The 24,096-nt window shown below is 47.4% G+C and overlaps 9 protein-coding genes across 9 annotated transcripts; 5 read left to right on the forward strand and 4 right to left on the reverse strand.

Moving 5' to 3' along the window:
* Positions 1-561: 561 nt before the first annotated feature.
* On the reverse strand, positions 562-4,353 carry PGRI_056720 (uncharacterized protein; the record flags this gene model as incomplete). The annotated part of the gene is made up of 9 exons (XM_040793385.1): positions 562-675; positions 786-934; positions 1,016-1,101; positions 1,203-1,218; positions 1,276-1,332; positions 1,432-3,458; positions 3,511-3,600; positions 3,665-3,933; positions 3,997-4,353. 9 exons carry the CDS (start codon positions 4,351-4,353, stop codon positions 562-564), a joined length of 3,165 nt encoding a protein of 1,054 aa, XP_040648240.1.
* Positions 4,354-5,805: 1,452 nt separating this feature from the next.
* On the forward strand, positions 5,806-7,879 carry PGRI_056730 (WD40 repeat domain-containing protein; the record flags this gene model as incomplete). The annotated part of the gene is made up of 3 exons (XM_040793386.1): positions 5,806-5,845; positions 5,935-7,591; positions 7,648-7,879. The coding sequence occupies 3 exons, from the start codon at positions 5,806-5,808 to the stop codon at positions 7,877-7,879; spliced, it is 1,929 nt and encodes a 642-aa protein (XP_040648241.1).
* Positions 7,880-8,174: 295 nt separating this feature from the next.
* Positions 8,175-9,077, reverse strand: PGRI_056740 (uncharacterized protein; the record flags this gene model as incomplete). Its single annotated transcript, XM_040793387.1, has 1 exon — positions 8,175-9,077. One exon carries the CDS (start codon positions 9,075-9,077, stop codon positions 8,175-8,177), a length of 903 nt encoding a protein of 300 aa, XP_040648242.1.
* A 658-nt stretch (positions 9,078-9,735) lies between these two features.
* On the forward strand, positions 9,736-10,389 carry PGRI_056750 (PRP38 family protein; the record flags this gene model as incomplete). Its single annotated transcript, XM_040793388.1, has 1 exon — positions 9,736-10,389. One exon carries the CDS (start codon positions 9,736-9,738, stop codon positions 10,387-10,389), a length of 654 nt encoding a protein of 217 aa, XP_040648243.1.
* Positions 10,390-11,268: 879 nt separating this feature from the next.
* Positions 11,269-12,871, forward strand: PGRI_056760 (heme-dependent oxidative N-demethylase family protein; the record flags this gene model as incomplete). Its single annotated transcript, XM_040793389.1, has 3 exons — positions 11,269-11,797; positions 11,863-12,328; positions 12,391-12,871. The coding sequence occupies 3 exons, from the start codon at positions 11,269-11,271 to the stop codon at positions 12,869-12,871; spliced, it is 1,476 nt and encodes a 491-aa protein (XP_040648244.1).
* Positions 12,872-14,738: 1,867 nt separating this feature from the next.
* Positions 14,739-15,642, forward strand: PGRI_056770 (RTA1 domain-containing protein; the record flags this gene model as incomplete). The annotated part of the gene is made up of 2 exons (XM_040793390.1): positions 14,739-14,910; positions 14,966-15,642. 2 exons carry the CDS (start codon positions 14,739-14,741, stop codon positions 15,640-15,642), a joined length of 849 nt encoding a protein of 282 aa, XP_040648245.1.
* Positions 15,643-16,111: 469 nt separating this feature from the next.
* Positions 16,112-17,974, reverse strand: PGRI_056780 (sugar porter family MFS transporter; the record flags this gene model as incomplete). Its single annotated transcript, XM_040793391.1, has 3 exons — positions 16,112-16,518; positions 16,574-16,856; positions 16,934-17,974. The coding sequence occupies 3 exons, from the start codon at positions 17,972-17,974 to the stop codon at positions 16,112-16,114; spliced, it is 1,731 nt and encodes a 576-aa protein (XP_040648246.1).
* Positions 17,975-19,937: 1,963 nt separating this feature from the next.
* On the forward strand, positions 19,938-20,582 carry PGRI_056790 (uncharacterized protein; the record flags this gene model as incomplete). The annotated part of the gene is made up of 1 exon (XM_040793392.1): positions 19,938-20,582. One exon carries the CDS (start codon positions 19,938-19,940, stop codon positions 20,580-20,582), a length of 645 nt encoding a protein of 214 aa, XP_040648247.1.
* Positions 20,583-21,350: 768 nt separating this feature from the next.
* On the reverse strand, positions 21,351-22,715 carry PGRI_056800 (Carbohydrate-binding WSC, subgroup; the record flags this gene model as incomplete). Its single annotated transcript, XM_040793393.1, has 4 exons — positions 21,351-21,368; positions 21,431-21,946; positions 22,251-22,549; positions 22,604-22,715. 4 exons carry the CDS (start codon positions 22,713-22,715, stop codon positions 21,351-21,353), a joined length of 945 nt encoding a protein of 314 aa, XP_040648248.1.
* Positions 22,716-24,096: the final 1,381 nt, after the last annotated feature.

Consider the following 24,096-nt stretch of genomic DNA (forward strand, 5'->3'; position numbering starts at 1 on the left):
CTCACTTCTCTCACTTCTCTCACTTCTCTCACTTCTCTCACTTCCAGCACTCCCGATTCTTTCACTTCTCTCTCACTTCCAGCACTACTCCTCCCTCTTTATACCCCTCTTTATACTCATTCCCCCAATCCAGCGCGAAAATCTTCTCAATATGTACAGGAATCCTCTCAATTCACACCTAGATCTGCTGCTGAGGTCTGTCCTTCCAGGCTTTCTCCCACGCCTTAATCGCCTCGGTTCTCGACTTCGGCGCCCCTTTCTTCGTTGTATACCTCTGAAACCAAAACCACGCTAGTCCAATCAAATTTAAATCCGGCAAATTATCAGGCCATAGGAAGTGTTAAATACCAGTGATATCAAGAATCTTCTATTGATAATAGTACTAGTGCGAGTGTGCTTTATACTTTTAAACAATTATGCCAGGTCATATCTTAGAACACTAAAGCGAAAGAAAGGTAAGAGCTTTGGAAGCAGAATCTTCATATAGTATTGATTTGGTAGTAATAGCAAAAGTACTAGTTGTTTTATTCGAAAAAGTAAATAAATTTCCCCTCTACAACTTTAGACATGGACCTCCGTAGTTAGAACTTCGGCTTTAAGATCACCATCGTCGTCGAGGTCAATTAGGCTTACTTGGTCCGGGTCAGCGATGTTCTGCTCCGCTGGTGTAGCATCCTGAGGGTGTTTCAGTCTAAGCACGAGCTCAAAGTGACGAGGAATCCTGTTCATTGAGTCTACATGTTCTGCTGGGAGGGAACTTGTCTCCGAGGACGTTTCCCTCCAACCACATGCCCAGCTCGACGATACTCGTCGATTTCCATCCCCTTTCCTTCATCATCCCAAGGGCGTTTCCCATTACCATGGGGCTGAGCCCGATGGTAATCACCCTGTATGGCCCCACCCTGCGCAAGAGCCTGCCATCTGCGCACACTCTCTGCAAATCTCGGGTCAGTATTGGTTCGAACTGCAGCAAAGTTGCGGATTGGAGTTTGGGTTCAGCTTCGAGGAATTGGACCGATCATTGCATCGCGTTCCTCCTCTTCACCGATATCGTCCCAGTCGGATCCGCCGTCAAAGATCTGGGTTTTGGTTTCCTTACCACTGACACAGTAGCAGTCATGAATGTGTGGTGGGGAGCATATACAAATGCAGGGCATGTTGCAGCATTCGCGAATTTCACTGCATTTCTGTTTGCAGGATACCCAGTCGTGCTCAGAACTATTGACGATAGGTGTTAATATATATATATAGAATCTGTTATCAATTTAATCTGACCCATGGCATTTACGGGGACACGGATGTCCGCATGGCAGATCCCTGTCGCAAGGCTTGCTGCAACCATCAGTGATAGCGTTCCAGTCTTTGAGACCTAGAAGAGACAGTTAGACTATTTTCATTTTCATTTTTTGTTAGTATCGCGAGGGGACTCACTTCTAATGAGGGTTTCTTCGTTATGTCTTTCACAGAACAGGGGTAAAGCCGAGCCAAGACGGGGATCTTGTGGATCTTCGGTCATCAAGTTGGTAACTGAATGCCAGAAATCACTGTATTTGCTGACACATTGTGCGTTGCCAAAAATGTAAAGGCCGTATTTGGCACGGGACAAGGCAACGCAGATTCTGTTGTCCTGCTGGAGAAAGCCGATACCTCGATGATGATTGGATCGAACGAGTGAGAGAATTACAATGTCATTCTCTTCTCCTTGATAAGAATCGACTGTCAGGATATTGACGTATGTTTGGGCGACGTTTGGATTCTGCCCCTTCTTCCGCATAATCAACTTCCTTTGGCCATTGTAGAATGTCAGAACAGTGATACTGCTTGCCGGGACCTTGTTCATCACAAGGTAGGCAAGGAAATTGACCACCATCGATGCCTCAAAGTCATTGACTTTAGAGGATAGACTGTCGGAGCTTTCATGTGAGGGGTGGTCGAAAAAGAATGATCGCTTATCTCCCATGCCAGGAACAAATGGGTGGTGATAAACAGACGGATGATCGTGCAGGAGATTCCCATAGACAGGAGCCACAAGCTTTCTGATTTCTGGTACCATTCGTCTCTGCTTTTGAAGCATGGCGTATGGCATTTCATTTACCATCAGACGCTCAAACATGGAGACATCGAGGTAGAAAGGGCGACCACGCAGTTCATGGTCGGCACACTGACCCCTGAGCTGCAGGTGATCACCAACAAGAATGAGGTGTTGAAGTGATGGAAGGCAAGCAACTGCAACTGGGGCTTCGAGTACTTGCGCTGCCTCCTCAATCAATATGACTCGGGGATTCAAGCTCGAGACCAATCCTCTGTATTTGCTCAGACCAGTGGTGGTCATTCCAATGATATTTGCCTTCTGGAGGATACAGTAGTCCCGTTCGAATCTGCCAGTTTGGAAATTGGCAGAGCAATCTTTGTAAACTTGAGCGATGGCATGTAGCTGTTCTCCCAGGATCTTGATCAGCTCCCTGCGCATGTAACCATAAACAGAGCCACGACAGTTCGGGTGAATGTTGTAAAGGTGCTTCTCTTTCAGCCAGCGCTCAATAGTCGCCCGAGAGATTTCCGCTGTACCGGAACCGCAAAGACCGGGTGATAAGTGGAAAAAGCGGGTTCTGAAAGTCGACCAGTCATCCTCATATCCTCCACGTTCGACTTCGATCTCCTTCAGCTGTTCATACTCCAAGTCAATATCATCATTGGCAAACCCGAATCCACCAATGTATTTGGAGTCGAACGGCTGCATGCAGCCCGTAAGCCAAGCCCGCAACGGATCGGCGTCTGCAGGGAGATTGGGTTGCTGCCAATTTAGTGCAACTTCTTCCAAAGACTGGAACTGCTCTTTGCTCAGAATACCGTACTCTAGAAACAGAGACGCTGGAATAGGCTGGTCGCTGTTTGATCGCGAAAATGGCTCCAGGAGCTTCTCAATCTCAGTAGCGATCTTGTTCTGTTTCTTTTTCATTGGATCCATCAGGCCTCCCTCAATTGTCAATAGACCATAGTTCTGTCTGATCTCATAGGGGGTGCGCTTTCGGATGTCAGGATCGTTCGTTCTTCCCCCCAGCCGCACAAAGTTCTTCTCAAACACCGAGATATGCTTGATAAGTTGATCGAGAGCATGGTTAGTCTGAGCAGCGATGATAATGGGGGGATCGTTTGGTCCTTTATTTGCGAGCATCATCTTTAAAGCAGCAATGGAGGTAAAGGACTTTCCTGTTCCAGGAGGGCCCTGGATTATGGCTAGTCTTTTAGTCAACATTCGATTCAGGGCTGTCCATTGGGATGCATCTAGCTTTCCCATTGGGTGGGAGGGCCATTGCTCAAGGATGTCGTATTTTTCAGTGATATCGAATGCCGATGATTCAGACAATGGCGCGAAGTCCATGCGCGGTGCAGCGTTGATGTACTCCGGCGCATCAATGTCTCTTGCCAAGCTGCAGATATGCTCGTTCAATGGAAAACTAGATAAGGTTAGATAATGCTCTCGAACATAATACTGATCTGTAGACTGACCTCTCCTTTGACAACTTTTGCAGTGCTGTCAGGGTGTGTCGGTTTGCTTCGAAATATCCCGCTCGAGCCTCAACCATGATCCATTCTTGCCTAGTGAGATATAATAGTCAACATCATCGTCTCTTGCAGATCACACTGTAATAGAATTACTTACTGAGGATCAAAGTCGATATCATTGGGCGAGGCCAAGAAGATATCAACCTCCGGGGGGTCTTTTTCGACCCCTTCCAGTAGCCGGCAGGCCACAACGGCAACAACACATTTGCTGGAGAACGCATTTTCCTTTGGAGACAAAGCAATGAGGGTTCCCGGATTAAGACGATTGGAGTATGACCAGGCAATGTTTTTGCCCGCGCGGCGAGTAGAGAATTGAATATGCAACGCGAAACCCGCGCGGGCTAGGGTAACACCTGTAATGAAAACCTTTGACGTAAAAGAATACGAGTCAGTAATCTATAACTGTCACATCTTGATGATAGTACTTACCTTCTCGTAGATAGAGATGTCCGCGGTATCATTCATAAAAGGATCGGCGCGAACCTGGCCCACAGCATTTCGAAGTGGTGTAACCGAGTCTTCTCGAATCAATGCATAATGAGTCTCAAGGTATTTCTCCTTGGAAACCCAGGGTTCCCAGATACGATTGGTGGGGAGGGAGACAACGTCTCCCGGTACATCTGTTCCGAGAATTTCTTTGGCCGAAGGAAGCTCTGGCTGGGTTTGCCAAAGTTTCCAAGGGCCATAGACTGGTAGATCTGGGTTGTAGTACTGGCGGATATCCAGATTCACAGGTTTGACCCGCTCGTTGGACGAACGGCCGTATTTAAAGCGAAAGGACGCCATGGTTATCTAAAAGAAGTGTGAGATTAGTACATATACGTAGGTGCGAGTAGTCTGCGACCTCACCAAGGCAATGCAAGCGATGATCCCAACCCCTAAATTTTATCCTTTGAAATCGCCTGTAGCCTGATTTTTGGACAGGCTTATTTATGAGACAGGTGAATTGATGGAAAGTGAAAAGTGGAAATGGAAATCGATGTGGAAAGTGAAAGTGGGAAGCGTGTAGGGTGGAAAGGTGAAGAAAGAGAAGCAAAAAATGTCGACGTTAAATCGAGTGCAGAGTGTTTGTTAGATAAATTGGGAGAAAAGGGGATGAAAGGTCAATTGTGTAGGAAAATAACTGAGAAGCGACTAAAGTGTGGAAGGAAGTAAGAGGGGAATGTTTGCTGCTTGGTGCCTACCTAGGTATTCCGGTCCATCATAATCAGATTAGATCCAGATATCAAGAATACCTCTTATCTACAATACCCTAGCAAATATATTTCAAGCAGTCAAGCTCATTGCTTTCTAAAATTCCCCAAGGATGTATTCATTTCCAATAGCGCCGTCGCTTGTTGGATTCAAGAGAAATAACCTGGGTATCTTCCTCTTCCTCTTCTATCCTCCTCTTCGGGTCAATCTCTGTCTCTTTCACTGTCTCAAGAACTGATATGGGCATTTGTTTCGCCTTTTCATTGTGAGAAAGGCTGATTCAAGATCAAAAGTCGAGACTCAAGGAAGATTTCATAGGGGAATGAATCATTTTAGGCAATTTATAGTACACCGAGGCTCATTGATATACGGTCTGGCCCGATCTCAGCTCGAGGCGCGCTATGAGTACTAGTAGTGCTTATAGTTGATATGGTAGGTAAGACCTCTCATCGGCATAACCCATATCTACAACGCATAAAGTACAGTGTAAGCAACAGCATACCAGAGTGTCACACCTTGTCCGGGATTGTGGGAATACTAGCTTGCCAGACACACTAAGCCGATTCAAAACACTTGCACTGATGTATATGATCGTAAACTTCACAATCCAAGTACGGAGGTTGAAAAGATATGTACACGTGACGTTGGGATGACAAAGGATTTGGTAAAAGCCCTGGAGGGATCCCTTAAACAGGCATTGAAGTTATTATTTCGGCAGCTAATTGACCGTCGATTGTCTAATATTATAGGATCTAACTGGACATAATTGATATGGCATTACATTGTACATTGTAGTACCCCTAGAGGTTATACAAGTTCCCCTTGATGCTCATTGGTCCGCCCATCGGATCCATATCGGTCCATTTTAAGCCGCGGCGTAACGCGCGACTCTCCTTGTACTCCAGAGCTGGTGCATAATTCCAATCTCACCGTTATTTTTGTCTCATTTCCGTTTGTGCTGGAGATCTTTGTTCAAAATAATCCAATCCCCTCATTCAATTACTTTGCGCAAACGATACCCCACAGACTGCCACAAGATCAATCATGGGTTCACCGGAGGAAGAAGAGGACCGTGACATGGGAGGTATGTCAATTCTTTGGTCTAATGGCCCACTCCAATGGCCCGTCGGACCATTGGTCTCAACCTTGCTAATGACCCTGGTGACTCCCTAGGCTCCCAGGACGGAAGCTCCGATAACGAGAACGACAACGATATGGACGACACAATGCGCGACGTTGATGATGGCGAGGGCGACAATGAAAATGATCAAGACGGGGATGGGGATCAAGATCCCGATAGCCCCTCGAATGCGAGCCAGGCGTCGGAGGGCCCTGGCATGCAACAAAACACGAATGGCAACGGCGATAATTCCGTGTTTGAACCCTTCTCCATTTACCACCCAAGTGTGCGCCCCGAATGCCTCACAGCGCGAACATACGACGTGGTCCCAACCACCGCCGCGCCGCATGCCACCTCGATCAATGCTATTACAGCGACAGCGGATATGCGTTGGGTTTTCACCGGTGGATCTGATGGGTTCGTGCGAAAGTTCAACTGGGCGGACTCCATAAACAGCAAGCTCATGTTGACCGTGGCGCAAAGGCATCCCTTCGTGGATAGTGTGGTCAAAGCTGGAGTCTTGATGACGTACTGGGAGAACATGGATGGTAGCCACTTGTCACCGGTGTACTCTTTGGCCAGCCATAGTGAAGGATTGTGGCTACTTTCCGGTTTAGAATCCGGGGTGATTCGTCTGCAAACTCTGCGCCACGACGAGGGCAAGGAAATCGCACTTCTGCGACAACACAACTCTGCAGTGTCCACACTAAACCTCACATCAGATGAGGAATCATTGCTCTCCGGAGGTTGGGATAAACGGGTCTTTGACTGGGATCTGAATACTGGCCAAGCTAGGCGAGCTTTTGGTGGCAGCGGCGGACAAATTTCTGCCCTTCAGATTCGGCCAGAGTCCAGCCTTCCGGTCCCCAAGGACACAATCGAACCGCAGCAGACTAATGGGACGTATACATCAAACTATGCTGTTCCTAGTACGGACAACTTCAATTTTATGGATACCTCCCACGACAATGGAGACACAGGCCAGGTCGAGAACCCGCAGGCGGGCTCACCGGCAGACTCACTCTTTGGTGGCACGGACTCATTATTCGGTGACGCTGATGGTGGAGCTGCGGATGGTGGTGAGCCGTCCGGTGGAGTATTTGCGGTAGACGAGGATGACGAGTTTGGCCGTGCTGTGGCTAATGGTGCTATTCCAGATACCGACGCACCAGGAGAAGTTGACGATGAAGTATCTGCCCAACCAGATACTGGACGTGCACAAATCACGCACGAGGCATTATCACCAAAAGCAAATGCAGATGCAGATGCGCCGGCCCAAAAAATGGAAATGGACGATACGGGCATCCCGACTGGCCCTGTACAGCCGGTTGTCAATGGACTCCCGAAAGCAGAGGATCTCGAGACACCTTCATCAGCCGCAGACTTCTCAGAAAATACACAACAGCAGCAAGGTGTGACGACTGACAACACATTCCTAGCTGCCTCAATCGATGGGACAATCAGAGTTTGGGACCGCCGACAGCCTGATCCTATCGCTCGCATCACCCCCTATAATTCTCCCCCATGGTGCATGAATGCCTGTTGGTCTCCCGATGGAAACTATATCTATGCCGGACGCCGAAATGGCACTGTCGAGGAATACAGTCTTCACAAGGGGCTAAGACATGCCGAACGAACATTCAAATTCCCACAGGGGAGTGGGCCGGTGACAGCACTCAGGGCCATGCCCAATGGGCGTCATCTTGTCTGGTGAGTAAAGGACCACTAGGCAATGCATATCTGTTTTTTTAACCTTTGTTATACAGTGCCTCTCACGATATCCTTCGTCTCTATGATCTGCAAAATGAGCAAGGTGACCAGTCGTCTCGCCACCCGCCAGTTCCTTTCCTAATCATTCCTGGTCATCGGACTGGAACTATCTCTCAGCTGTATATTGACAATGCATGCCGTTACATGATCTCCACCAGTGGTAACCGGGGCTGGGAGGGAAATACTACTGAAGTGCTTCTGGGTTACGAGATTGGTGTGCCGCAATAGGGAAAGCTACGAGTGACGGAGATTCAAAGCATAATGAACCATATGTCACATAATTCACGAATATCATGACTTGAAATCTATACCTCAAGAAATTCTGACAGTTGAACTGAAACAGAGAGTAAATAATTGCAGTTATAAACCAAACCTCTGAAATTGGAACATTGAATGATTGTCATGTAAATATATTTTACATGCATGCAAATCACGAACACGAACACAAAAATAAACGCCGGTACCCTTCCATATTTACAGGGTGTACAAGACCATGTCACGTAACAAAACACAAACAGAAAAATCATTGCTCATCATGAACGATTTCGTCAAAGTCCAACCCCTCACAAACTTCAGCTTGTTGAGATCGCCAAGTTCCAAAGTAAGGATTGTGATCCCATTTGACATGTCCATCACGATCGTTGTCGAAATAGACATAGCCAGGTTGATCAGCATCTGCCAATTTTGCAGCTCTAGCAGCTCCCTGAGGCCCAACCACAAGACCACCGAAACCAGGCAATGCAACATTTGGAATATGGGTCCTTGCCTCAACATTCCCATTCTCGATGTTATTGACAGTAATTAAATAGACAGGTGGAAGATCCGCTTCACGGTTTGCACGAAGTGGCATGGGGATCCACGCCTCATTGTTATAGGACTCTGGGCGATTTTTGTCGTGGCGGAGGGGCAGGGGCCGTGCCAAGAGCATATCATCCAGCTTGCCTGTGTCTAATAGTAGACCTGGTGTTTGAACATATAGCACACTGTCATACTGCATGAACTGGATCTGGCCCAGGTGGAGCAGTTTGCTGTTTGTTGTTGAGTAGCCTGCAGCTGTGGCGGCTGACATGTCGATTGGGAGGAGCCAGATATTATATTTGGCGCTGGCGGCGCGTAAAATTGATAACGCTTTAGTGGCAGAAGGGCCCAGTTTCTTAGCTGACATTCGGTCCCATTGCTCTGGGTACACGAAGAGACGGTCCTGGACTGCTGTTCCATTTGTGGAGAGTTGTTTGAAGAAGAGGATCGCAGAACAGATATCTGATGGGTCCGGTTCAGACAGCATTTGGAGATAGGCATAGTTTCCAGATGCCCCGTAGTTAGGTTGACTCCCTATTGACGTATCTTGATCATCCCCATAACCCGTGTCTGATAGACCTCGTTTTAGTGGCTTCTGGAATGCGGGGCCCGACTTATGTCGGGCCATTTGGGCGGCTTCTTGGGGCTTTAAAGCATGCTGGATATTCTTAACAGATTGCTGCTGCAAGACATATCCAGAAAAAAATAACAGGGTGGTAAATATGCAGATCACTCCCATTGACACAATGGTCGAAACCGTGGAGGACGTTAAGAGAACCATGGCCACAAGGATGTGCGCATGGGTTGAATAGTGAAGATATGATAGGCAAAATTAGAATTTTGGACCTGCATAGCCCCCTGGATGTTCAAGATATAATAGCCTTGACTATTAATCTCTAGGCAGGTCTCATTGTTAGGCTTGTTTCATGACATCAGGTTGTTTACGTTGTCCGCGCGACTATCGATAAGCCCGGGCTTGGTCTTGGCGGTGTCATCTCGAGTGTTTTGGTCAAGCCGGTTATTTTTAGCTGAGAATTGATCACGGTCCATCTGCATGAATAATTATGTACATAATCCCTACCAGCGGTTATATATTAAATCAATGATAAAGCAATGTATGATGAGAAAGACACCTTTTTGTATAAATAGCCAACAGTGGCATAAAGGCGGTGATAAAGGCGGTATGTTCAAATCCGTATTATCGCGATGGTCTCAGAAAAAACTGCCGTAGAGCCCTTTTTCAGCTTCGATGCCTTGGCACCTCCACATCCGCCCTCACCTCCAAAATGGCAACTCATCGTGCCGATGCCAGCACATTCCTTGATAACCGCGGCTACAAGGGCCCCTTGGTCCGAGGCGTAAACCCCGCTACGCTCTTCGAGAAAGCTGTGCGCGACCGCATCACCGATTCATACTACTGGAAGGAGCAGTGCTTCGGTTTGAACGCAGCGACCCTGTGTGATCGCGCAGTGGAATTGACCTGCATTGGTGGAACATACGGTGTCTCTGAAAAGCCAACCCCATTCCTTTGTCTCGCATTCAAGCTCCTTCAGCTCGGGCCTGACCGAGACGTCATCCTCGAACTACTCAACTTCACCGACCCCGGTAGTGGCGATGAGGCAGAAAATCCAGATGATGCCCTTGTCAAGGATCGAGGCGACTTCAAATATTTGCGCGCTCTTGCGGCCTTCTACGTGCGACTCACCTTCGAACCGGTCGATGTGTACAAAACTCTGGAACCACTACTTCTCGATTACCGGAAACTGAAGCGACGGGTGCGCGACTCTTTCACACTTACATATATGGATCAGTTTGTCGATGATCTTCTCACAAAAGACCGTGTCTGTGGTACCAGTCTCTGGAAGCTGCCGCCGCGATCACAACTGGAGGACTTGGATTTGCTAGATGAGCGCGTCAGTCCTGTTGAGATAGAAGACTGATGAGTTCAGTATGATTGTCAGCATACAAAAACATAACTCCGGAGAAGGGGTAAAAGGTTACCACAAAAGACAAGGCCACGTCAGGTAATAGTGAGCTTTGTCTAAGTGGCTAGTGCTGTGCACTACTGTCCACAGGTACTTCCCCCATAATCAAACAATCATGTGCCGCCAAGCCTCGGGAAATTTTTACCCTTTTGGGTAACGCAAGGGCTTCCACTTCGGTATACTTGTTCCCAGGTCTTATCTCTTGTCTGTTTTCAGAATCAATTCATTCAAGACATTGCTTCCCGGGTTCTATCGCTATTCAACAACGGACATAGGGAGTGAGTTGACAGCTATACTATCACTTCTGAACAATGGCGAATTACACGTCCCTAGTCTGTACTGATAGGCATCATAGACTCGACCAGCCTGTTTAATTGGTCTATATACACCTTGTACCTCCTACCTTATTTACATAGGTGCAGAGGGTAGAACATATGCTAAGGACATGTGGAAAGAGTAATGATAATCATACACCGACTTTCAAACCTGTGACGTCGCCACAGCAGAAACCGGCATAGGCCACCAGCATTTCCTCTCCCAACACGGCAAATCCAATCGAACCAGACGACCAAACCAGCTTGACGCGTACATACTGTCACTCTAAATGGATGCAATCTCACCCCCGCTCCGAATAACTCTGATCTAAGTGCAACAAGATTCGAACTGTTTTGCCCGTCATTAGCCCGGAGAGTACTTAATTGCTCTGGTGTCCGTCCGTCTATGGCTTGGTACATACTTTTGCGAAGCCTACCCACTGTAACTTCGCTAATAAGCACCGTATATTAAACCACTATCTACCTCCGAATTGCCCTAACTCGTATCGATCGAGCCGCTATGGACCTCCTGTCAACACCGGAGAATCTCTGGCGAGTAGGACTCATTGTACTCGCTGCCACCGGTGTCTATGCCCTGATTAATTGGACAATTTCCAGATCTCTCTTGGGTAGTTTTACACTACGTGGCCGAAAGCATTCGACTGCCAGAACGCCACCTCGATCTTTCTCCCCGGACAAGAAAGCTACAATAGGACGGACTGCCCCATCTAGCTACGATAACGTTCTCCCGCCCCAACGCAGACACACCCTTGCAGACCTTAGATGCCCTGCTGCACCCACACGTGACGTCCACGAAGGTGAAGTGCGTCGGAATATTCTACCCATGAGCGCCGACTATATGACCAGCCCGAGCGACAAGTATACACCGATGGGATTCTCAGTGGCAGAAATCAAAGGACTTGGAGACTTCCCAGATTACGCGACTCTAAGTGGAGTTCCACTTCCCAGTCCATATCCCGAATTCAATATCGAGAAGGCACTGCCTCGGCCATATCGTCCATTCCGGTGGACGTACCACCAGACTATGTGTATGTCTCATAGGATGCGGAGCAATCACGGTTTGACACTAATGCTCTGCTCTGTCCAAAAACAGCCTTAAGCAAACTCGAAACAGACTGGTGGATCGAGCTCGAAAATACATACAAGAGCCGCATCGCCCAGCGCAAGGAACTCTACGTCAAGAATGGCAAGGAAGTCCTCGATTCCATGCCAGGTTCCGAGCTTGCATGCAAGGAGTTAATGGAGATGGTCTTGCAATTTATCTGCGCTCGATACCCGCAGTACTTCACCCTGATTGACAAGCGTGTACTGCAGAACAAGATCCTCAGTACCGAGCAGGACGTCACAGCCAAGCCCCCTCTTGAAGTCCTTCTGGATAACGTACCAGAAGATTTCGCAATTATGCTTCGTGATGACAAGAAGGGATTCTATTTCCTGCGTGCGGCGGTGATCTGCTCAGCGCTGGGGTGGAATGTTGGCTCGAAGATTGGGAAGCAGCTTCATGAGATTCACGAGCCAATTCCAGATTATAAGGAGAAGATGCAGTTCTCGATGGATCGGTATGTTGCTATTTTTTTCGGGAGATTGGATATCGAAGTTTTGACCGGAGAGTTCGGTTTAGATATTTCACGAAGATGCCTACGGAGAAACCGATACAGCGAGGATCATGGGGGCTGGAAATTGGACAGCCATTGTACATGCCACCAGGGGATCCTGAAATACTGCACCGGCTATCTCAGCGGGCTGATTTGACCATTGACGAGTGTCACCTGCGAGTGGACTGGCAGACTCTCAGGCGTTTGCCCTTGTCCGGTGCAGTTGTTTTCAATTTCAAGGCGGTTTTTACTCCAATTACGGAATTTCGTGATGAGCCTGGCGTACCTGATTTGGTGATGAAGATTGTGACCGAGGGAAAGAAGAATCTCATGGACTACAAGAGTGTTTGGCATGTGCAGCATGTTGTACTACCTAGGTTGGAGGAATGGGCAAAGGAGCAGAAGAAGAATGGGCTAGTCCCGGAAGATTGGGAAGTATCTACTTTGGATGATAGTCCGTGGTTCAAGGGTTGGCAAGAGAAGTGGCATAGACAACAGGGATTCTAGGGGGTTGATATGTGATTTTTCGCTGGTATTAATTATCTCTCTGATTGAATGTTTTGATAATTTACAAGGCGACAGCTGTAGTTTACAATGGTTCTAAATTGAGCCCATTCATTGATAAGAATCCTATCGACGGAATCCGCATTACTATTGTACAGAATTTGCCACTGTCAGAGATTGTCGTGGCCAATGGAGCCATTCTTCCCACTGGGGCCCAAGATACTGACTGATTGAATCAACCAGATAATTGCCACCATCACAGAATATCCACGAGTGTTTGTGAGTATCAACCAGAGCACCGAAATGCGCCAAGATGACCAAAGCTTCGCCTTTCCTCTGTGCTAACAGGTCAATGTATTCGCGAGAGACAAGCACCGGCCATGAAATGAGAGCATCTAAGCCGTTGGCCCCTGGTTGACTGTCCATCGCAGTGATGACGGACTGCAAGGCCTGGACAGCCTGTTGGTATGTCCTTGTAGTAGTGTCATCGTGACCAAGTCCTGTTATACGATCCAAGAGCGCCTGGCAAGCCAGACCTAGACTCGCATCCGCCGGAGGCAACCTTTCTCCGAGCTCCAAGAGTGGTTTTAATGCTGTTTGTTTCAAGAGTTTCCATCTCCCGCCTGTGACAGTGCGTACCCCATGGTGCAGTATATTGTACTGAACGAACTGATTAAGAAAGCCCTCAAAGTCATTATCTCGATACACTAGTGTCTCGCAGAGCATGTGCAGCCCCAGGATACCAGCAAATAGAAAAATTGAGACATAATTTTCATCATTTATTTGTGATGACAAGTTGTTGAAAGAGCTCAATGCATAACTCTGCAATTGAGTAGAATGGTGTCGATAGAAAGTCCGTTTTTCTGGTCTGGTGATACTGAGATGCAAAGCACTCAGAGATAGAAGCTCGTTCATGAGATATGGCGCGTTAAGGCCATACCGCCAGATGTCCTGGAATGAGGTACTAGGGATGTTTTTCTGAGAATTGAATACGTCCATGGCTTTCGAAGAGAGATTGTAAACAAGCTCGACATGAAGCATATTAACGGGGGCATCTTCAGGGCTATTGCTGGGTTCTTGAGCGAGCGAAGAGGCAATTGTCGGCGAGCCAATGGCGGGTGACGTAGTGGTAGTATCACTACCAACGCTGCTAGAGGCCCGTGCAAAGAGCACGGGCTCTAGAAACTCACAATGTCGCTGCGAACTGATACAGTTGGAACATATGGGTCGTTTCTCGTCACACTGAGCAGGGTCAGTGGCTGCAGGTGGATGGTATTAAGCAACAAACCTTCATGTGGCGACGCTTGCATTCAATGCAGCCATTTCGAGACTTTTTATGGGTTCTTCGGGCCATTTTCAGCACGCTGTGATGTAGAAAAGATACTGCTAGGGCCGGAAGTTTCGGTTCGGATACGCAAGTAGTAAATTCGAGACCCTCCCGGTTAACAGAGGTAAATATTGCAGCCTAGGCAGTCTATAGCAACCCCAATCTTAGGCCCAATATACTATGATGCGAATCCACTTGGAAATCTTTGGAGGTGAAGTTGGGAAAATGTGAGGAATACGCGTATGCACGGACCATGTCTCCACTTTGGTTAAGGTTAAAGGTCTTGGCGTTCTGCGGCTCCACCATTTTTGATATTTCCTAGTTGACCATCGGCCCTGTTCAAGGATTTACCTACGTTATATAATATTAAATAATATACGCTTATCTCATATAACCTACCAAATTTCGTAAAATCTGCTATATTTGAACTTCATCATAGCGTCCCATCACTTTCATTTCACTACTCTCAACCTTTTGAGCGACAACCGATAAAAAACTGAAACTTCATCATCTTTCCTTCTGACACTTCTTTATTTCTGCAATATGGCGCAACTCAAACCTTACAAAGGGGGCTACTATCTTTGGAAATATGTCCCCTCGCTTCCAGCAGCAATCATCTTCTTGATACTTTTCGTTGCTGCCACAGCATTCCACATTTGGAAGCTTCACCGAACAAAAGCTTGGTTCTGTCTGGCATTTGCTCTAGGTGGGCTCTGTATGTATACCTGACACACATTTTTTGAATGTTGCTGACTGGTTGTCGGATGAAGTCGAAGTCATCGGTTACGTTAGTCGAGCCGCTGCCCACAGCAGCACAGACTCGGTGACAGTCTACGCGATCCAGAACGTCTTCCTCCTCCTCGGACCAACCCTTTTTGCTGCCTCCATATACATGACACTGGGTCGAATCATCCGCAGCGTCCACGCCGAGGAACACTCCCTCATTCGAATCAACTGGCTCACCAAGGTATTCGTGATCGGCGATGTCGTATCGTTTGTTGTGCAAGGAGGTGCATCAGGCCTAATGGCCACGGGCAATAATGTGAAGCTGGCATCGAATATTGTGGTCGCTGGCCTCGTTGTCCAGGTCATCATGTTTGGTCTGTTCATTATCACATCAGTTGTCTTCGAGGTTCGCATGCGTCGATCACCTCCTACCTCAGCCTTTGATGAGCGGATTGACTGGATGAGTCTATTGCGCACGCTCTATGCTGTCAGTGCCCTTATCTTGATTCGGAGCATTTTCCGCGTTGTGGAATATGCAGCTGGCAATGACGGATATCCACTGACCCATGAGTGGATGCTATACTTGTTTGACTCTGTGCTGATGAGCATATCTATGGTCATCTGGGGTATTTGGTATCCTGGAACACTTCCGGGACTCATAGTCCCGGGCCAGAATACAGCCACAGAAGTAGTGGCCAGTCTAGAGCTGAAGGAGCGTTAGCTGAATAGATACAGATGGATTGAACCAAGAACTTACATAGTATGTTCTTGCTATATTGCTACCCTAGTTTCCAGGACGAAGAACATTGTTAAGGGAGAAGGTACCTTGGTCTTTAAGAGTGATAGGGTCAGGGCTTGAGTTATAGCTACATATTGCTTCTCTGAATAATGAACATGTCAGTCCACGGGTTGTTGATTGTATATTTAAATCGTAGTAATGAATGGGAATGTAGTCAAAAGGTTTATTAGATGTAACATCATCTTACATACTGTACGTGATCTTGATTTATCCCCACATTTAGTGTCCGAGTGGCTGACTTGGTAGATAGCTTTCCTCTCTTTCTCCTTCATTATCTGCACTCTTGGATATATATTCGGGAGGTATAACCAATATAGACTGCCTCTAATCAATTTACATAGATGTAAAGTCAACTTAAACCTGTCTTCCATACACATCACCACACTAGCACTCAAGCCCTGGTAGACTCAACCTCGACATGGTCAACATCAATTTGCTTCTCATTCTTGAGATCCTCCAATACCTCAACGCCAGCAAGACCAAGGCTCTCGTTAATCCGCATCATGCGCAGGCGATCAGCTTCAGCAATGCTATGCGAATCACTACCGAAGAAGACATCCAATTCCTCAAGTGTCTTGTCCTTAGTCTCCGGGGCGAACTTCCAAATGAACAGACCACCCAAAGCACTGAAAATGGCGAAGAAGATATAGGTGCCATATTTCATTGTGTCCAGCATGTCCTTGGTGGTAAGACCAATAATGAAGTTGAACATCCAGTTGGTGGAAGCGACGATTGAGACACCGCGGGAGCGCTGACTGTTGGGAAAGATTTCCTGGGCCAATACCCAAGCGACGGGTCCTGTGCAACAGAGAGTTAGCAAGGAAACATGTAAGCTAGTGTTGTGGTAACATACCCCAAGAGTAAGCAAAGTTGACAGCAAAGAGCCAGATGAAAGCAATGGCAACCCAGCCTTGCGCTGTGGCAAGTCCCTCATTCAAGTCCCACTTAGGCTCATATATACCCTCCACGATGGCGACAACAATATGGCAAATAAACATGCCGGTAGCACCGGCAATGAGGAAGGTCTTACGGCCAAACTTGTCGAGGTAAAGGACAGTGGGTAAGGTGAACAGAATTTGCAGAATACCTGTCACACCAGTGGCGAGAAGGGTTGTCTTCGTGGATGAGAAACCGAACTAGGGAAAGAAAAAGAGTTAGTAGCCATTTCTCGGAGCAAGATTGAAGGGTGTTTCAGAAGGAAATAGTTACTCACTGATGAGAAAATCTGGGGCGCATAGTAGAGCACAGCGTTGATACCAGTGAACTGCTGGAAGATCATCATACCGCAACCCAGCGTCAGGCGCTTGAACATGTTGGGGGCAAACAGAGCTTTCCAGGGAGCCATGACACCTCCAGCTCCGACAACCTCACTCTCGGTCTCTTCATCGAACATGACAGCAGCCTTGATCTCAAGGTACTCCGCGCGAACAAGTGGATCACTCACAGGCAGACGACGAAGCTTAGAGATGGACTCTTTAGCCTCCTCATCACGGTGCTTCATCATCAACCAACGCGGCGAGAAGGGGAAGAAGAAGAGACCGAAGAATAGAATCCAAGCGGGGATGATCTGCAAAGCCAAAGGAAGTCTCCACGAGATGGTCTTCTGACCTAAACAGGTGTGACCGTTATTCTGAACGGCATTGTATGTGCCATCTTTCAGATAAGGGTTCAAAATACCCTCCGGGTTGCAGGTGTTGCCACCGACAAACTGCATACCATAGTCAAGCCAGAAAGAAATGGCGGTGCCGATAGTGATGGACAGCTGTTGCAGAGAAACAAGCGATCCACGCAGCTCAGGGGGAGCAATTTCGGCTTGGTATAGTGGGATAACCATACTAAACATACCGATTCCCACACCACCGATGATCCTGCCGGCGAAGAAGTACGCAGGAGTCTGTGCACCAGCCTGCAGGCCAGTACCCAGGGTGAAGATGACGACGGCAACCATCATGGCATACTTACGTGAGATACGATCTGCGAGAACACCGTTGATCAAAGCACCAGCCCAAGCACCAAGCTCAAGGGCCGACACCAGCCAGCCCTGGATCGTGGATCCCATAAACGTGGGGAAGTGGTTTTGGAAGTTCTCCATGACGAGAACAGGACCCATCACACCCTGATCGTATCCATACATGATACATCCCAGCGAGGCAAACAGACAAGTAAAGAAGACATATGGATTTGAAATAAATCCTTTGAGACCGTGAGGCTTCTCTGCATTGGCACGGCCAACCACAGATTGACTGATTGCCATCTTTATGACACAGCTCAAGCACAAGAGTGAATAGAGAAAGGAATGCCAATTAAAGAAGAAAATAGGGCTAACCAGGCGGATTATATAGTGCTAGCTTCATTTCCAGCTTCGAATTTTTTTATTTTTCACTCTTATTCCGGGGTTAAATCCCACAGAGCCCATTCCCCAGGATTACCGACAAAACGCGCAGCCCGAGCCAAAGACTCCATATGGGGCCCCTTGATCCTTCGATGCCATATGCCGCTTCAAGAAACCAGCAGCACGCTAGGACCAAATTTCACAACTAAGCTAGACCAATCTCCGGAAATGACATGATCCGACATATGAGAATGCATATAAAATTGCCCAACGCTAAGGTGCGCCACAAATCAAAAGAAGCATCAAGCCAGCAGGCTCGGCATTAACTGGGCACCTTAGTTCCGAAATTCTCAGAGAACAAGCCTCGAGGTCCGAGAGCTCCATGGCTTGGCGACATGGGATTATGATTCGTTATCTGAGTACCAGCATGGATCATTGCTTAACATTGGTGTCCTACTACTGCATGGGGCAATATTTAGTGCTTACCGCGCTGACTGTTTGGATACAGTTAGATACAACATGACCCCTGCAAATCCGATAATTGACCGATGCAATTGTAATTGTTTTCTTGACTGGTCTAGCATGTTCCGAAGATGGGGTCGAAAGCCAGGTGTGGATACATAATGAGCACGAAGATGCCAACAGAGATACAGGGGCCGGTCAATATTCGGATTTGCTTCAACATGAACAAGAATAGTCGGCCGCGTATGCGTTCTTGTCAGGCCCCTTTTGTGGTCTTTTTACGGAGTAGTGGTATTTCGATTCGTGAGCCCTAGTTTACAATTGGGAATACTTTGCTTCAGATACTACAACAGTAACATTCTAGGGCATAATATGCATGCCACAAGGTGCTGTCTCGCCATGTATTTCCGCGGACTGGCTGACCTTCGGCTTCTAGTCCCGGGCTGCTAAAGGGGAAAACAAGAGAATGCTGCCATCGCTAATTTCGGGTTAGCAGACTCCATTTCGGCATTTGCTTGGCTCGGGATTGGCCAGCTTCGGGGAATCGAGCGGACGCGTGGTCTTCCCATGGGGGTTTCACTTTGTCAATTCCAGTTCGGCGAGCAGATTCCGGGAAATTTGAGGCATGTGCACTTACAACATATGCCACTCTTGCTTTGTGACTCATAAGCTGGTGTCTCTTTGGGTTTCTCTCACAGTCCCGCAAATACCCAACGCCGGGGCCCCATGGGGTCTCACCTATCAAGTGTTGCCGGCTTTGAATTCTCCCTGACTCGGGTCAACCCGAAATTGCTTAGGAATGATACCTACACACCTTCAATTTCTTAAATTTAACATTGTTTATTCTTCGTTTTTTTCCTTTGGTCTATTATATGAAAGTCACCCGCTTATGTGGTTACTTTTTTGGACAATGACTGCTTCACATGATAGATATATTCTCAGAGCTCAATACCACAAAGAAATCCCACTGCACCTTGGAAGGACTTCTTCAATCGTAATCTGAAGACAAGGGTCTGTCTTTGTTGCCCCAATCCACCAGCGCACTGTGGTGATAATGAAGAAGACTACTGTCTGCACCCTTGAAAGAACAGAGAGCCTACCAATCCCCAGATCCAAATTAAGAATCAAATTTTTATAATGACCCTTGTTATTTCAAGTAATTCATGAATTTCTAATCTAAGCTACAGGGGATAAAGATCCATTAATTTGAATGTCCATTATACATAGATGTCATGGTCTAAGACAAAGCCCACATTCCCTTGAGCTCTTTGTCAAAAACAGTCTCCAAGTCTCGATACCAGATCCCCAAAGCTATATAAAACCCCACTTCCACTAAGTAGATGGCCATCAACCTCTCCAATCTTCTAGATCTAGTTCTAGCACTCAAGTATAACCTACAAACCAACTACCCTCATCTCCAGCAATGTCAGCTAACTATAACTGGCAGGCAATCCACCCAGTCTACGGCGTCCCCCTCGCCGTAATCCAAGCCACAAAACAACCCCGAATCCACTGCGACGTCCGCCAAAAACACAACCTCCCATCTAGATCCTGGGCCGTCCGTATTTCCACCTGGATCAACACCAACTATTTCCTATGGTGTTTATGCGCCGGTCTCGCCGACTATCGCTCCGACGAGAAATGGACAAATACCTTCAACACTCACCACCGCAAAACCTGGGTTGAGATTCAGGCTAGAGTTCAGGAGGTCGAGGGGCCTTATAGGTTCGGTATACCTATCCCGATGCCGCCGGTCATGAAGGCGGTCGTTGTTCATCATCCCGAGAGTGGGCCTGCGGAGACGTTTACGGTTCGTCCTGAGGCGAGGCCGACGCATCTTATCCCGAATATTACCGGTGTGTCGAGGGATGCTGTGTGGGGACTTTTGCGGTTTGTGACGGAGCGGCAGGCTGAGGTGCCTGATTTGTTTGATGTAGTGCTTCATATGGCGCCGCCGGGGCTGGAGCGGTCTGTAGATAAGATTGAGCGTAGTGTGGTGAGGGAGGATGTATCTGAGGACGAATGGGAGGATGATGTGGTAGATACGTACTACCGGTTTGGGAAATGAGGTGAGTGGTGTGTTGTTTCTCTCTACTTCTTATAGACACGAATCGCATCGATCTAGAGACATGAATGAATATATATAACAGGATCAAATGGTCAGTGAATATTTCCCAAGCCTAGTGGAGTTTCATTGTATCGGTCAGTCTAACAGCGCAGGGGACGTATCCCCTCAGATCGAAGCCACAGCAAATGTGCGAACAATTAAGGCGGGGGGCAACAGAAGAGGCTGAGTAGTACATGACAAAGATAAAACAAGCAAAGCTAATAAGCATATTGGAGCAAATAAGAGCAAGATAAAGACGAAGGCAAACAAAGCGATGAGCCCAGAGGCTGACGATGTCAGACGCACCGTATGACGGCGATGTATGTATATCAGGTCATGTCAGCATTGGCTAGCATCGTCGATGTGGCGGGTATGTATGCAGGATAATGTATGTGTTGCTCGTGAAGGCGTCTCAAGTGGCCGAGGATTAACCATAGTTTTCAATTCAGGTCTCGGGCTCTTATTTTCTGTATCCTTCTAATGTGTTCTGACTGGCCAATGCCAGAGCGGTTTCTTGGCGGTAGTGTAGAGGCCGCCTGGCTTCATGTGCTGCTGTTTCGCGTATTCTTCATAGCCGCACCCATAAGAAAGAAGGGAAGATGGAGAAAATCGAGCGACAAGTGGGTATCATAATGGGGCTGTTTTCGAATGACGCAAGATTAATGGAGGTCGAAAGGCGCCAAACGAGGGAGAAAGAAAAGGTGGGCGAGGAAAATTGCCATTCCAAATTTAGTCGGGGTTGGTGAGCTAGAAATCACGCGATTAGCAAGAGTGTTTCGCCAGTATCCACAGTGCAATGTTCAACTCACCCGAAGGACAGGACGCGAGTAGTCCTCGTTGTCTTGTAGCGAAACACTGCTGTCTCGAGCACCGTGCGGGTAGAGAGGCGTGTTGGTCTTCATTCGCCGATCAGTGAATGTTGTGGCGGAACGTGCGGGAACAGGTCCACCAGCGCCGCCTTCTCCGTTGCCCCGTGGGAAGAGGCCTCCCATGAAGCTCGATCCTCTGCTGGTTCTGTCGTCTGCCATCTCCTGGCTTGGGATAGGGCTGACGGCACGAGCGCGTTTGCGGTAGAAGAAGATCATGAAGATGAGAGCACCGACCAGGGCAAGTCCTCCAAGAACACCAATCACAATGCCTGCGATGGAACCTCCGCTCAAGTTGGAGCTGCCGGTAGTGCTGGCATTAGCCGATGCGGAATCAGCACTAGAGCCACCAGTCGGACTTGAACCAGGAACAGTGATGGTCTTGACTTGGCCGCCAGAGTTGGTCTCCACTGAGAGAGTAGCCGATGTAGTGGTTGTTTTATCATCCGACGAAGTTGCCTAGGATCACAAGTTAGCCGAGTGTGCCATTCAATCAAACCGGTCATACTGAAGATACAGTTTGTGAAGCCGAGATGGAAGAATCCGTGGAAGAATCCGTGGAAGAATCCGTGGCAGTCACAGTGACAGTTTCATGTTGAACGATAGTACTTTCCTATCTCCTATATTAGAGCCACAAGCCAAGAAAGAGTAGAACACCCAATCATGCTACATAGGCTGGTAGGAGGTTTATCGGTCCAAAGAAAAGAAAAGAGAAATCCAAAAACCAGCAATCCAAAAAAACAAAGAAGTAAGGGTTGCTTACCGAGGTTGAGCTTGTAGTTGTGCTTGACTCTGATGAAGTGGTCGAGGTTGATGACCCACCGGCCGTACTAGTTATATCGTTGCCGGCGATTCTCACATAGGCGTAGACTCCTTTGGATGCACTTCCACAACTGTCTGCGGGATAACCTGGGCACGAAGTATCACACTCGGAGGTTTCGGATCGTGCCCCTTTGGAGGGAGCAACATTCGAGCACCAGCATTTCTTCCCTTGTATGATAGCTAGGGCGTAACTGGCGCAAGTTTTCAGGCATAATCCATTCGATTGAAATGTGTCGGCAACTGTGAAGAGTTAGCGATACAGCTAACTTGATAAAAATTTTGCGAATCACATACCTGCTTTGAAGGAAGACCCCGTGTTGTCTGAAGCACAGTATGTGAGGTCAGATGCTGCCGACGCGAATGGAGCCAGGAGAGCAGCAACCGAGACCACCACGGCGACCTTCATGGTGGGTGTACTCGATGAATTTCGTATCAACCCGGATGGCCCGATCTTGTCTTGATATTTGTGGGTGTATTTTCCTCCGGGATCCGGTCAAGTGTGGATGGTAGCGGTAAAAGTTCGCAGGCACAGATTGAAGATCGAAATTGGCTGTGGCTGTGTGTGGGCCGACCGATGTGAATTGTCGATCCCCCTACCAGACTCTGACTGTGTTTGGACGAAGAATCGAATATCTGGCAAGTCGATCGAACGGGCCCCAATTGTTGTTGATCCCCCCACTAAACACTGAAAACGATCGTATGTTGTCTCAAAGACGCATTGTCTCTTGGAAGTCTCCGAGGGCTAGGCAACAAAATAACAAGAAAAGAAAGAAAACGAAATGGAAAGAAAGAAGCTGAGAATAGAGAGAGAGAGACAGAGAGAGAGAGCAAGAGAGAAGAGGAGAAGGGGGATCTCCACAGTCACGGGCTATAATCTACACTATCCTCATCGGAGTATGTTCAACCTCTCCCGACATACCCGGTGGAGACTGATTTTCCATACTATTTTTATGTAGGATTTACGATTATTAAAGATGATTACTTTTTTTTTATCTCTTTGAAAGAACAATAAAGCGCCATCTATGTATATGTACTCATATAATCGAAGGTATAGGTATATATATACATAGGTAACAATATTTTATTGACCTTTTTCCTAAACCTCTTTTCTTCTCCACTACCAAATATTACTGTACCAAGGAAACATTCCACCCTTCATACCTCTTTTTTTCTTTTTCGATCTACGGAGTACTTCAAAGACCTTTATATCCGAAACAAAAGGATCGCCCGTGCATTATGACTAGGGCGTAATTAGGAGACATAATTAGAATATATTCTGTCTTTGCCTATTATTAGAGAATTTTAAGTATAAAAGCTCTTTATGAATCCTTCCGATCAACTTAGCAACGTAGACTAACCTTATTAGTACGGAGTAGCCTTCCTTATTCACGCTAAATGACCACCTGTCAACTTATGAAATTACTACGGAGTACGGAGGACACGGGCAGGTAACACATAAAAAACTCTTATCACCCCAGAAATTGTACACCGAATGCTCGCTTCCGCGCCCCATGCCCAGCCGGAAACGATCGAGAGATCGCTGTGATTTGCCGGATCTAAGCGAGTTATGATGAAACAGGATTTACTTGCTATTAATGCCTATACTCCATTTGTTTCCTCTCTATGGTGGCTTCAACGGATTCAACTAACCTGGGCATGTTAATCCGGTCTGGTGCAACATGTCAACCCAGCCCGTACAACATACAACAGACAATATACACCCCTTTTTCTTCGAAATACATCGACTCATCCAAATGTGAGATCATCTTCCAAGTGGAGAATCTCCA

The sequence above is a fragment of the Penicillium griseofulvum genome (assembly GCF_001561935.1).
Source record: "Penicillium griseofulvum strain PG3 chromosome Unknown contig_95, whole genome shotgun sequence".
NCBI classification, from domain to species: domain Eukaryota; kingdom Fungi; phylum Ascomycota; class Eurotiomycetes; order Eurotiales; family Aspergillaceae; genus Penicillium; species Penicillium griseofulvum.